Below are 13489 nucleotides of genomic sequence, written 5' to 3'. Positions count from 1 at the left end.
ACCGGGCTGGGAGCACAACGGGACAGGGCCAGGAACCGGGCCGGGAGCAGCGGGGCGGGGCCGGGAACGGAACGGGACCGGGCTGGGAGCACAACGGGACAGGGCCAGGAACCGGGCCGGGAGCAGCGGGGCGGGACCGGGAACGGAACGGGACAGGGCCGGGACTCAGCGGGACCGGGGAACGGAACGGGACCGGGCCGGGAACCGAGCGGGACTGGGAACCCAACGGGACAGAGCCGGGACCGGGCCGGGAGCGAGCGGGACAGGGCCAGGAACCGAGTGGGACCGGGGAACGGAACGGGACCGGGCTGGGGAACCCAACGGGACAGCAGGACAGGGCCAGGAACCGGGCCGGGAGCAGCGGGGCGGGGCCGGGACCGAGCGGGACTGGGGAAGAGGAGCGGGACCGGGCTCGGGAACCCAACGGAACCGGGCCGGGACCCAGCGGGGCGGGGCCGGGAGCGAGGAACCCAACGGGACCGGGGAACCGAGCGGGACAGAGCCGGGAAGCGAGCGGGACAGGCCCTGAGCGGGTGTCCCTGACGGGAGACACTCCAGCCCCATCGGACACAAGCCCGTGGCCCGTGCTCTGCACTGACCCTGCGGGCACGGCAGCTGGGGCCGGCTCAGCGCTGCCAAGGAGGGATTCAGGCCAGGCAGGTCACCATCACCCACTCAAGAACTCCACAGCGTTTCAATCCAGCTTTTTCCAAAGCCGTTGTTACAGAAATGTTTATTGGCTTTCTTGCAAAAGTTGACAGCATTTAAAAATAAACATTACACATAGTCTTACCAAAATTCAGGCTGAGAATAGGTTTATATTAGATATTGGGAAAAAACTCTTTATTCAGAGGGTGGTAAGGCCTTGGCACAGATTCAGAGAAGCCGTGGCTGCCCCATTCCTGAAGCGGCCCAGGCTGGGCAGAGCTTGGTGGAATTTGGTGTAGTGGAAGTTGTCCCTGCCCACAGCAGGAACCTAACCCATTCTGTGACTCTGTGGAAACCTCAGAAACTCTCACAGCCTATTGTTTACAGGAGCAGCAGCACAAGTGTGAACCCCTCCAGCAAAACACTGTCCAGGAGCTGTGTACCCTGAGCCAGGGAGGACTCAGTCCTTGGCAGGGCTCTCTGCAGGCTCCCAGGGAACATGATCCTCACCTTGCCCAGGATCTGCTCAGGAAGTGCCAGCCTGAGGCTCCTGGTCAAGGTCTGTCCCAAAGGTTTTATTGCACAACCCCTGGCTGCTTGTGCCTCAGGCTGGGGTTGGGCCAAGGGCAAAGCCACGGCCAGAAAAACTTCAGCAAGGCAGTGGCTGTGGCAAAACATCCCAAATTCAGCAGAAGGAATCACAGACACACAGAACATCCACTGAAGCTCACCTGAAGGCAGCACCTCACATGATTATCAAAGGGACTCAGCCTTTTCAACATGTTCTAGTACCTTTTCAGAAAAAAGCACTAAGATTCTTAGGCTTTGGAGTAAGTCCAAAGTGACAACACAACGTACAGGTAATTATGTAAACTCATTTTCTCGTGAAGGAAAGCTTTCACCATTGCAGGTTTTTTTTTAATCTAGGAAAGAAGCCCCTGTGCTGCAGGAACAGAACAGCTCTGCAGCAGGGAAGGGAGAAGTTGTTGGGAGTGCTTTTGGCCTGGAATTGGGGAAGCAGAGTCAGAAACCCAAGCCAGCAGCGCTCTGGGGTGTTCCCTGCCAGGTGACATTACACACTTGTCTCTGTGGAGCACAGGAGCAAGGCAAGTTTCACCTCAGCCTCTCAACAACAACCTAGAGAGCAATTTTCCCCTCTCCACAGCATCAACAGGGCACTCCTGCTTTCCTGCTGTTTAGAAAAGCTAGAGCCAACTGAGCTGTTCACAGTGCAGTGATTGACCCTGCCCAGGCAGCTCTGCTCCAGAACCTGCCCTCACACCAGGCCAGAATTTGATCACAGCTTGGTAAAACAGCACTGAAAACTTGCCAAAGGGAACTCAGCTTGTTCCTTGTTCCTCTGCAAGGCCTTGGCTGAGCTGTTTCTCCCCACTGGGGCTTGGTTCCCAACTGTGGAGCAGAGATAAGCAGCTGGAGCATGCTCTGTGTGTGTAGGTTTGGGAGGACTTTGCTCAGAGCACGTTCTGTTCCCTGCCAGGATAACTGAAGGCTCCAAGCATGCAGCCCTGAGGTCCCCTGAGCTGCAGCTTCTCCTTGGCACAGCTTTGAGCAAAGCACACCTGTGGGCAGCAGGGCAGGTGAGCTGGGAGCAGCAGGCTCAGAGCCTGCTCCATGACACTCCAGCTGCTCCCCTGGGAGCCAGGAGAACAGGGAGAGCAGGGAGACAAGTGTGAGGGACAACAAGGCCTGAAAGAGCCAAGTACTTACTGCCAGGAGACTTCATGAAATCTTTTAGGTTGAAAATTAATTTAGATGACAGAATGCAACCATTAACCCAAGCGCTGCCAGGTTCATACTAAACCCATCTTCAGGGGAAGCTGAAGGATGCCCAGCAGCCCCAACAGTCAGCAATTCCAATTTTCCCCACAAGGCCACATTTTATCTTCCAGCATTTTAGGATAGCACACAAAAGTAATATTTAAACACCTAACAGGGAAGAAATGTTTGGCACAAAAATGCCTTGTGCACCTGCTGTGCTGAGGCAAAGATCTCCAACAAACTGTTGGTCAAGTCTCTCCTGCTTCTATTGCCTTTTAAAGCCACAGAGATTTTAGGTTTCCTTGACTCGGCATGATGGATAATTCCCTCCTCAAGTGGCAGGAATTACCTTTTCAGCTCTAGGAAGTGAAGCCAGCATTTTATTCTGCAGCTTTAACTGAGCACACAGAAATGGGATGCAGATCCCCAGACTCTGAAACCTGCAATGTTCACTTGTTTGTGCATGATTAAAGCCCAGATTTACCCCTGTAAAGAATTACCATTTACAACTCCTTTTTGCCCAGAGGCTGACCAGGAGGTTCTCCACCTCATTGACTTTAATAAATAGATGATAAGAATGAAAGAGGAAAGGCTGGATGCCACAGAACATCAGATCTCCCAGGTCATTTGCAACATGCCCAAGTGGAGCAGTGACTCAGAAGGTGAGCATTCCTCCCAGCAGTGCAGGGGCTGTTCAAAGCAGGACCTGGAATTTGGGAGTTCTGGCAGTGCTTCACTCCCCTGCCTGTCAAATGAGTCACTTGAATTTCAATAATATTTAAATAACAGCCTGCATCTCCCAGGCAGCAGCAGCCAGCACACTACAAGCACAGCACTGTCATTTCCATGTTACAAAACGTGCAGGTGTCTCCACTCACACCCACCTGATGGAGCTGTGCAGTGGAGTTGGATTAGGAAATAATCCAGCCAGAAAACTCCAAGCAGCAGGACACAGGGCCCACAGGAGGAGGCTCAAGCTGCCCTGTGTGCAGTTCACAGGGCACAGTTGTGTCACTTCCAGTGTCCCCGTGGCAGCTGGCAGGCAGAGCCAGGGACAGGCACTCCTTATGTAACAGGGATAGAGGCTGCCATGCCTGGGAAAGCACAGGGCTGGGAGTCAGGATTCCTGCTTGCCAAACAAACAGCTTTCCAAACATCCCCACTCTGGCTGTCAGCACTCTCACTGCTCCAGACAGCCCTGTTTGTGACTCCTGCATCCAGGGGCACCTCTGCTTTTCACAAAGCCTGGCTCTCCTCCAAGAGCCAACTTCCTTTTCTGTCTCAATTCAGGGAATTCAGCCCATCTACTGCCACTTAGAAAGGCCCTGTAGGACACTGTGTTCAGAAAACTCTGAAACACTTGGCCGAGACAGTACCAAAAGGAGGATCAAGAGAGCTGAGGAACAAACTGGTTTGTTGCTCCAGGACACTGTCCAGTGACCATTTCCACTCCAGCTGCCCCGTGACCATGTGAGGGGCCAGTTTGAAATGCTGGCTGTGCTGTTTGCATGGTCAGCTGCTGTGGGTTTGTCACACTACAGACACCTCCCAGCTGTGCCAGGCCAGGGCTCTGCAGCTGATCCAGAGTGGGAAAATGCCCAGCCTCTAACTAACAGAGCTAGTTCTGCTGTTCACTCACAATCTTTGCAAACAATGCTGCTCAGACTAATCACTTACCACCACCACCAGATGTTTCATTATCTCTCATTCCATTTGCCACTGCAGGACAAGAGCAGGCAGAATGGGAAGGCAGAACACTGGCAGCTCCCAGGAGTGCTTTGCACTCAAACAGAATTCACAGGTGCAAGAGACTGCAGAGAATTTAGTGACCCACTCTGAAAAGCCTACAACTCAAGAACCCAGACAAAACTCCTACTTTTCCTAGCCACAAACCTGAAAAAGCACTACCAATTAGCACTGAGATGGCACTTTCAGGAGAGCAGGACAACATCCAGCTGCAGTAGGCTGGCTGGATGCAAAAGCTGGAAGTATTAGTAGATTAACAGATAGAAAACAGATTATTGGATTTCAAGGCACTTCATTTCCTAGAGTTCTTTAAGCAGCATTTTTAAAAAGCACCTCAATACAGAAGATTTGTAGTTCACTTTGGAATTAACTGTTCATAATCAGTGAGGTATCACAGACTTACAGAAAGGAGAATCTTTGAAGCTCTCAGATTCCCCCCTTGCTCCCTTAATCACATTCCAGCCATTAATTACTCAGCTGCAGACAGCTCACACCCTCTGCAGCTCTGCTTGAATCAACCTCTCAGTGACTTTTCTAACAGGGGACAGGCAAGTCACTGCCAAAGGTGGACACAAGGCACACAGACAGTGGGACCACAGTGCCCAGCATAGTGTGGGGACACAGCAGACGTAGAGATAAAGAAATAAGTAAGTTTTCAAGTACAAACTGGCTCTAGTTTCCTCTTTGTCCTCTATAAAGAGGTAAAGAAAGTAGAGGCCCAGAGCTGAGCTCCTCTTTCCTAATGGGAAATCCAGCATGGAGGAGAATGAAACACTGCTACCTGCTGCACTTGCACCAGCAATGTCACACAATTTTTTCAGGGCGTGTCTTTCTTCTGAAGAAAGTCTTCTACCAGCTGATCAAACTTCTGTGAGGAAAACTGCTTTAGGACATGTAAGGGAGTGAGTAAATACTGCTCTGCAAGTCCAGTTGCATGGTGCTCATTGAAAACAAGTGCTGCTCCTGCTGCTCCCAGCTGTTCCTCACTCAGCTCTTCCTTGTCACCCCTGTGACAAGTGTGCCCTTCTTCTGAGCAGAGAGCTGGCTCACAGTAGTGCTGAGGAACCTTAACATCTGTAAACACTTCAGGTTTGTCAGTATTTTTCTCTGGGGAGTCATAAACAACCCCTCGGGGCACAGAACTCCCCAGGGCTCTTTTCCAGAGACTTGTGGGTTTCTGCCCCCTCCTTCGCCTTTGCTGCTGTCCAGCCTCTGGCACAGTCTTTGAGACTCTGAGGTCAGGAAGTACCTGGGGAGCAGAGCTCAGGTATTCCTGAAAGTAAACCTGGCACATGTCGTCCTTCACAATGGGAATGACGGAGCAGGGCTTCAGCCACTTCACAAACTCCCGCAGCTCCTCAAAGGACGAGTGGTCCGAGTAGGGGACGAGGTGGATCTTGGGGTGGGTGACCTTCACGGGCCTGCCCGTGGGGATGATGGCGATGGTGGGGTGCCGCGCGTTCCAGGCCACCAGCGCGTCCCAGCGGATCTCGGCGACGTCCACGGCGCGGATCCAGCCCGCGCCCTCCTCGGCGGTGAACACGTCCGGCAGCTCCAGCAGCCGCAGCTGCTGCAGGCGCCAGGGGCTCACCACCACCCACGTGCTGAACTCCAGCGCCAGGTCCACCAGCAGCGCCTCCTTGCCCAGGGTGTACACACCTGCCGGGGAGCAGCGGCTCAGGGACGGGGCAGGGGACGCAAGGCCAGCTGAGGCCGTGCTGGCAGGAGGGAGGGCAGCACTCACCGATGACCACGTGGTGCTGCGGGTGGGCGCGGATGAGGCGGGCAGCCTGGCGGGTGGCCAGCGCCCGCGAGGGCAGGGCGCGCTCGGGGTGGCAGTGGGTGTTGTCCAGGTACAGGCGGTCGATGTGGCGGCCCCTGAGCGCCGGCTCGCCCTGCATGGCGCTCGTGTAGCGGAAATCTCCTGCAAGGACAGGGGTGGCAGGGCAGGGCCCACACAGGGTGCTGAGTTCCCCTCAAGGAGGGCATTCCAGAACCATCTGGTCACAAGTCTGTGCAATGTGCTCTGGGACAACCCCGCCTGAGCAAGGTGACCCACTGCAGTCCCTTCCAACCCCACTCTGCGATTGAGGGAACCTGCCCTGTACCTGTGTAGAGGATGGTGCCGAAGGCGCCCTCAAAGAGGAACATAACGGAGCCAGGACAGTGGTTGGAGTCAATCAGCGTCACCGTCACCTCACCCACGACATGGCTCTGCCCCACCTCCAGCGGCCGGATCCAGCACTTTGCCACCTGCAGGGGCCGAGGCGTGAGGGCAGGGCAGGTGACAAGGGCTGGGACAGACACATGGGGATGCAACAGGTGAGGATGCCCAGGCAGTGAGGGCAGAGGCGGGCGGGACACACCTACCTGCAGGCGGTGGTGCAGGAGGCGGGCGGTGAGCGGGGAGCAGTACAGCGGGCGGCTCCAGGTACTGGACAGCCCCACCGTGTGATCCGAGTGCATGTGGGACAGGAAGAAGAGGCGGGCGCCGGCCGCCTTCCGCAGGCTCCAGAAGTCCACGGCGATGGGGGTCCCGGCCAGCACCGTCCCACTCATGGCGGGCGGGCACCCGGGACCCCGCTCCCCTCACGCCGCTTTTGGCGGGAAGCGCCGCGCACGCGCGGGCGGCGCGGGGCGGGGCGGCGTGACGTGTGCCGGACGTGGGCGGGGCGGCGGAGCGGCACCGGGACCGGCACCGGGATCTGGGAACGGGACCGGGATCCTGGACCTGGACCTGGACCTGGACCTGGGAACGGCACTGGGATCGGGATCTGGACCGGGACTCGTAGCAGCACCGGCAGCGTCGCTTAGGAGCGGTACCGGCGCGGGGCCATGCCGTACCTGGGCGGCGAGGAGGCGCAGCGGGAGCTGCGGCGGGCGCTGTCCAACCCGCACGTGCAGGCGGACCCGGCGCGGTACCGCGGCGCCGTGCTGCGCGTCATCCGGTACGCCGGGCGGGCCGGGGCGGGGCGCGGTGCCCGGTGCCGGTGCGCGGTGTCCGGTGCCGGTGCCCGGTGCCCTGTGCGCGGTGCGCAGTGCCCTGTGCGCGGTGCCCTGTGCCCTGTGCGCGGTGCGCGGTGCCCGGTGCCGGTGCGCAGTGCCCGGTGCCGGTGCCCGGTGCGCGGTGCCCTCGCGGTGCGCAGTGCCCTGTGCGCGGTGCCCTGTGCCCGGTGCGCGGTGCCCGGTGCCGGTGCCCGGTGCCCGGCCCGCGCTGACCCCCGTGCCCGCCCCGCGCAGGCTGATGGCGCAGGGCGCCGACGTGTCGGGGCTGTTCCCGGAGATGGTGAAGGCGGGCGCGGTGCCGGACGTGGTGCAGAAGAAGCTGGTGTCGTTCTACGTGCGCGCCCAGGCGCCGCGGCAGCCGCAGCTGGCGCTGCTCGCCGTCAACTCCCTGCGCAAGGACTGCGCGCACCCCAGCCCGGCCGTGCGCGGGCTCGCCCTGCGCACCATGTGCGGCCTCAGGTGCGCTGGGACCCGGGCACCGCGGGTGTCCCCCCCGGCCGCCGTGCCCCGCTGACGGCCGGCTGCCCTCCCGCAGGATGCCCGGCATCCAGGAGTACCTGCAGCAGCCGCTGGTGAGCGGGCTGCGGGACAAGGCGTCCTACGTGCGCAGGGCGGCCGTGCTGGGCTGTGCCAAGATGGTGAAGCTGCAGGGGGACTGCGAAGTGGGTGAGTGGCTGGTGGCCGTGGGGCTGGATGGGGCTGGGGACACGCAGGTGCTGTGTTGGTGATGCATATTCAGCCCCCAGGGGTGTCCTGGGGCCCCTGTGCTGCCCCTGCGTTGTCGTGGCTGCGGGGGAGAAGGAGAGGGAAAGAGGAGGGTAATTAATGAAAGACGGGGATAACTGCGGTGTGCCAACAGATGCCGACGGCAGGAGCTCTGTGCTTTGCAGACGGTGCTCTGGTGAATGAGCTGTACAGTTTGCTTCGGGACCAGGACCCCATCGTGGTCGTCAACTGTCTGAGGGCCTTGGAAGAGATCTTGAAGAAGGAGGGAGGTGTTGTCATCAACAAACCCATTGCCCATCACCTCCTCAACAGGTTTGCTTTCTTTGGCACTGAGGTGGTGCTGGAAGCTTCTCCCGTTCTCACGTTTTCTATGCAGAGAGGCAGTTCCTGGGGGACAAAACCTTCTCTGCACAGGTGCTCCTGCCCCCCTGACCCGTGCCCCCTGTGCCCCTGGCAGGATGCCTGACCTGGACCAGTGGGGGCAGAGCGAGGTGCTCGCCTTCCTGCTGCGCTACCAGCCCCGCAGCGAGGACGAGCTCTTCGACATCCTCAACCTGCTCGACAGCTACCTCAAGAGCAGCAGCCCCAGCGTCGTGATGGCAGCCACCAAGCTGTTCCTGGTGCTGGCCAGGGAGTACCCAGATGTGCAGGCAGATGTGCTGGGGCGGGTGAAGGGCCCGCTGCTGTCTGCCTGCACCTCGGAGAGCCGCGAGCTCTGCTTCACCGCGCTCTGCCACGTGCGCCAGATCCTCAGGAGCCTGCCCGGCCACTTCAGCAGCCACTACAAAAAGTTCTTCTGCTCCTACTCGGAGCCCCACTACATCAAATGCCAGAAGATGGAGGTGCTGTGTGAGCTGGTGAACGATGAGAACGTGCAGCAGGTGCTGGAGGAGCTGCAGGGTTACTGCACCGACGTGTCGGCGGAGCTGGCGCAGGGAGCGATCTTTGCCATAGGTGAGGGCTGTGCCTCGGCTTGGCTGCAGCCCTGCACCTTTCAGGGGGGCTGCTCTCTGCTGAGGGGTGCCTGGGCAAGCAGCAATCACTGCTCTGCTGCAGCAGCACGGACACCAGCCTGCCCAGGAGTGGTTTGTGCCAGGGTGTTTCTGTTTCAGGAGTCCTGGCGTTGAGCTGCTTCAGGTTGTGCAGAAAGTCCTTGAATCTTGTGCTGTGAGGAGATGCTCTAGAGAAAATGTGTCATTTCAGCTTGTTAATGAGCCTTACAGCATTCAGTGAAGCTGTGCTGGGGGTGGAGGAGCTCTAATACCTGCTTGTCCTTTGAGTTGAGAGTTAAGGTGATAGCTTTGGTTTTGTGAGCTTTAAAAATAGGTGAATTATTACAGTGTTCATAAGGAGAAAGTTTGGGATGATAAAATGCTTTTTTTTAATGTATTACATTTAAAGAAAGTTCAGAAATAAAAAAGAACAGGTGCCTGGTGTGGAGAACAAGCTCATTTGGCCACACTTTCAGCAATATAGTCAGAAAGGAAAGGAGGGAGACTGTTCCTTTAAAGAGAGTTTGTGATGGGTAGCTGGGTTCATGATTCCTGTGTCACTCTGATAGAAGGTTGATTTTTATGTCTTTTTGGCATCCTTGCAGCCAATATTGCCAGGACGTACACGGAGCAGTGTGTGGGGATCCTGACAGAGCTTCTGGGGCTTCAGCAGGAGCACATCACCTCAGGTAACCTTGCTGCTGGTTTATGCTCCCAGGAGGTGCCTTTGCTGGAGCTCCTGATCCCAAACTCAAAGGTTCTTGGCTTTCAGTTTAATTGGCACCTTCAGTGGAAGTTTTCCAGGTGGGTTGAGGGGTGTGAGGTGTGTTCCTCCTCTGTGGGAAAGGGGAAGATGGTTGTAGCTGTGTTCGTGCTTCTTTCTGGCTGCCACCTGCTGACTCAGGGAGTGAGGGGCTCAGCAGAGACATTTTACTGTCTGTGTGAGAGCCAAGATGATTAATAGACCTTTTAGATCTCTGTGATTTCTGTTCCTCACATAATAGTCTGATTCAGTTGTGCCCAAGCTTCCTTTTTTCTCTTCTGCCCTCAGATCCACCTTCACGTTGCTGCTGTTCCTGCTGTTCTCTTTTAACTGGTCTTGCTCTCAGATTTGAAAACCACACACTTGCACTCAGCTGCTGAATTCCATCTCAGGAGCTGTTTTTGTGTCTGAATGGGCAGCAAAACCTTTCAAGTTTTGACCTAAAGTTCATGAGCCTCATTTTGAATCGGGGTCAGCTTTAATTTGTCATTCTAACCTCGTGTGTCTGAAGCATCATGAGTCAGAGGCTTTTTAAAGGCTGGCAGGGGCCAGGAGAGAGGCTGCTCTCCAGCAGAGGAACAATGTGAAGTCTCAGTGCTCTATTTTAGACCTGCTGCAGCTTTGCTCTGACAAATGCAGTGTCATGGGATTGGGAAGGAGGATGCCTCAAATCACAGTCTCAGGCAGGGCTGGCTGAGATCTGCAAAGCCCCTTGAGTGGGGGGGTTTGAAATGATTTTTTCTTTTCCCTGGTGGTTGTTATGACTCTTGGGGGATGCTGGTAACTCGTTTTCCTTGCAGCTGTGGTCCGTGCTTTCCGGGACCTGGCCTGGCTGTGTCCCCAGTGCACAGATGCCGTGTGCCAGGCCCTGCCTGGCTGTGAGGACACCATCCAGGACAGCGAGGTGAGGGGGAGGGTGGACAACAACTGTCCATCTTCCCTTTGCCTTGGGACTGGGGGCAAAAATCAGAAATGCTCAGATTTGTTCTCCCAACAAACGCGGCACACAGCAGCTGTTTGCTGGTGTTCCTGTGCTTCCCTCAGGGCAAACAAGCGCTGATCTGGCTCCTGGGCACCCATGGGGAGAAGATCCCGAACGCTCCCTACGTCTTGGAGGACTTTGTGGAGAGTGTGAGGTCGGAGTCGCTGGCAGCAGTGAAGATGGAGCTGCTGACGGCGCTGCTGCGGCTCTTCCTGGCGCGGCCCGCCGAGTGCCAGGACACGCTGGGCAGGCTGCTCTACTACTGCATTGGTGGGTTCCCTGTGTCCCCACGGCTCCAGGGACCTGGCAGGGCTGTGGCCTCAAGCTGTGTCAGCGTCCAGGCTGGTTCCAGGTGGCTCCATGCCTTGGGCTGCTGCCTGGCCCCTGGCGTGCTGATTGTGGAGTCATGGCTTCAGAGTGGAAGGGACCTTAAAAGTCATCCAGTTCCACCCCCTGTCCTGAGCAGGGACACCTTCCCTGTCCAGGCTGACCCTTCAGGGATCCAGCTGCTCTGGGCACCCTGTGCCAGGGCCTGCCCACCCTCACAGGGAAGGATTCCTTCCCAATATCCCATCTAACCCTGCCTTCTGTCAGTTTAAAACCATTCCCCCATGTCCTTTGGCTGTCTGCCTGCAATCAGGCTTGCACTGTATCCCTGAAAGGTGTTAATAATTTAGTGTGAGTGCTGTGGGGCAGTGAGGCTGATGGGATTCTCTGTGGATTGCTGTCTGTGCTTGCAGAGGAGGAGCAGGACATGGCCGTGCGGGACCGTGGGCTGTTCTACTACCGCCTGCTGCAGTCTGGCGTGGAGGAAGTGAAGAGGGTCCTGTGCAGCCCCAAGTCCGACCCCTCCCTGGGGCTCCTGGGGGACCAGAGCAAGCAGCCTGTCAATGCCTGGGCTCTGGAGTTCAACACTCTGGCCACAGTTTATGGCAGAGAGCGCTGGGCGCTCGCCACCGCTCAGCAGCCTGTGGAACCCTCCTGCTCCTGCTCCCCTGGGGCTGACTCCAGGGGCAGAGACACAGGTAACCCTGCCTCACCTTCCTCTGGGAGCCATTCCCCCTTCTCCATTCAGCCATTCTCCATTCAGCAGAACGCAGAATCCCAGAGTGGTTTGGCTTGGAGGGAGCCTTGAAATTCCTCTCGTTTCACCCCCTGCCACGGGCAGGGATCTTCCCCTGTGCCAGGTGCTGCCAGCCCTGTCCAGCCTGGCCCTGGGCACTGCCAGGGATCCAGGGGCACCCACAGCTGCTCTGGGCAGGATGTTCTCCCGTGGGTTTGTTGGGAAGAAGGTCAGAGTGCTTTGGGGATCTGGTGTGCAGTGTGGGGCTGGTCACTCACTAGCCCAGGAAATGCTGCTGGTGGCCCTGGGACTGCAGCCTTCCTCTGCTCCATCAAATGGGCTCTGAGGAGCTGGGAGCTGCATCTCAGAAGTCTTTGTGCTTTCATTCCAGAATCCCTGGTTTCTGGAGGGGATAAGGAGGTCCTCGAGGTTCATCCTGACACTCCAGTGTCTGAAGAGAATAAAGAACTCCTCCAGGCTCATCCAGATGCAGGCAGCCTAAACTTGATTCCTGATGTTTCCCTGACTGCAGAAGAGTTTGAGAAGACCTGGCTGAGCCTGGACACGAGCTGCCAGCTCTCTGTGCCCTGGTGTGGGCCTGTCCATGCAGACACCCTCCAGACAGCCCTTCGTGTCGTGCACATCCACACCATCGCCATGAGCAGAGCTGGAGCCCAGCCCTGGAAAGCTTATCTGAGTGCCCAGGATGGCTCAGGCTGCCTCTTCCTCACAGAGCTCCTGCTCCAGGCAGCACATTCAGAGCTGCAGGTCTCGGTGAAGCAAAATGAAGCAAAGCCAGAGGCACTGCAATCCTTCACGTCAGCCTTGAGGACAGTCCTGGAGGCTGTGGCTGGACTGGAGTCCTGACTGGTCCCTGCTCCCAGCAGGATGCATGCTCAGGGCACAGCAAAAGCTGATTTTTCTGGCTCCTTTTGCCATACCCAGGGCTGGTTTGGTAGTTTTAAGCTGCAGAGTTTCCAGCTTACCTGGAAAGCCTGGGTGGTGTGGGGAGCAGGGCAGGGTGAAGGGGCTGCCCTCCCCCTGGCTGGGGAAAGGACAGGGTCACTCTGTGTGAGTCACAGCACTGGTGGCATCCCTGCTGGGTGTCATGAGGCACCAACATCACCGCTGGAACCAGAGCTGAGCAGAAACCAGGGGTGTGTTTTGCAGAGGTTTTGTTCTGAGAATTATAAATAATTTGAAAAAAAACAAACTGAACACCAGAGGCACCAGGACTCTGCCACTTACCTCACATGAAGCGGAACAGTGCAGCAAGCAGAGAATCTTTATTCTTGGCTCCCTTTAGATTTGTTTCAATTTGCTGTCTGATTTCAGTAGTGGCTTTGCCTGGGGGTGAGCAGAGCTCTGCTGTGCCAGAGGAGGGCAGGCAGGGGACATCCTGCTGGCTGGAACCGTGTGGGTTTTTAATTGAAATGTGCTACTGAGGTGAGAATTGCCCTCTCTGAAGCTCCCCCAGCTCCTTGATGGAGGGTGAGGTACACAGTGAGATTGATCTAACAGGGATTTAGGGTACTCTGTGAGGAGCACAAGCTTCTTTTAGCCTGCTTCTGCCCGATTTCTTGTACATTTTGGTTTCTCTGACTTGATTGTACCCTCAAATGGCACTGTGCCTTCCATGCACTGCACTGAAACCCTGTCACTGTTACACAGACTTCTGCCTTTCCTAATAAAAGTGTGAATCATTCTTGGCTGATTTCTGGAGTTTCTTGTTCCTTCAACCCTCGGGGCTGTGGATGGAGTGATCTGTGGATCAGGGCAGCTCT

The 13489-nt window shown here is 56.9% G+C and overlaps 2 protein-coding genes across 2 annotated transcripts; one reads left to right on the top strand and one right to left on the bottom strand.

The window, feature by feature from the left end:
* Positions 1-502: 502 nt before the first annotated feature.
* DCLRE1B (DNA cross-link repair 1B) lies at positions 503-6778 on the bottom strand. Its single transcript, XM_039695830.1, has 4 exons — positions 6544-6778; positions 6282-6426; positions 5918-6097; positions 503-5832 (listed from the first exon to the last, which is right to left on the bottom strand). The coding sequence occupies exons 1-4, from the start codon at positions 6730-6732 to the stop codon at positions 4991-4993; spliced, it is 1356 nt and encodes a 451-aa protein (XP_039551764.1). The 5' UTR covers positions 6733-6778; the 3' UTR covers positions 503-4990.
* An 89-nt stretch (positions 6779-6867) lies between these two features.
* Positions 6868-13419, top strand: AP4B1 (adaptor related protein complex 4 subunit beta 1). The gene is made up of 10 exons (XM_039695829.1): positions 6868-7121; positions 7414-7638; positions 7715-7845; positions 8070-8217; positions 8363-8859; positions 9503-9586; positions 10461-10564; positions 10705-10912; positions 11383-11667; positions 12097-13419. The coding sequence occupies exons 1-10, from the start codon at positions 7009-7011 to the stop codon at positions 12570-12572; spliced, it is 2271 nt and encodes a 756-aa protein (XP_039551763.1). The 5' UTR covers positions 6868-7008; the 3' UTR covers positions 12573-13419.
* The last annotated feature ends 70 nt before the right edge of the window (positions 13420-13489 follow it).

The sequence above is a fragment of the Passer montanus genome, unplaced genomic scaffold, assembly GCF_014805655.1.
Source record: "Passer montanus isolate IOZ18808 unplaced genomic scaffold, ASM1480565v1 scaffold93, whole genome shotgun sequence".
Taxonomy (NCBI): Eukaryota; Metazoa; Chordata; class Aves; order Passeriformes; family Passeridae; genus Passer; species Passer montanus.
This window is presented reverse-complemented; position numbering and strand designations above follow the sequence as displayed.

Bases quoted from the DNA above. Each gene is read 5' to 3' on its own strand.
- AP4B1 (XM_039695829.1), top strand. From the start codon at position 7,009: ATGCCGTACCTGGGCGGCGAGGAGGCGCAGCGGGAGCTGCGGCGGGCG. The intron at 7,639-7,714 runs GTGCGCTGGGAC...GCCCTCCCGCAG, and splicing joins CGCACCATGTGCGGCCTCAG to GATGCCCGGCATCCAGGAGT. The intron at 8,860-9,502 runs GTGAGGGCTGTG...GCATCCTTGCAG, and splicing joins GGGAGCGATCTTTGCCATAG to CCAATATTGCCAGGACGTAC.
- DCLRE1B (XM_039695830.1), bottom strand. From the start codon at position 6,732: ATGAGTGGGACGGTGCTGGCCGGGACCCCCATCGCCGTGGACTTCTGG. The intron at 6,427-6,543 runs GTAGGTGTGTCC...CGGCCCCTGCAG, and splicing joins TCCTGCACCACCGCCTGCAG to GTGGCAAAGTGCTGGATCCG. The intron at 5,833-5,917 runs GTGAGTGCTGCC...GCTCCCCGGCAG, and splicing joins GCAGCACCACGTGGTCATCG to GTGTGTACACCCTGGGCAAG.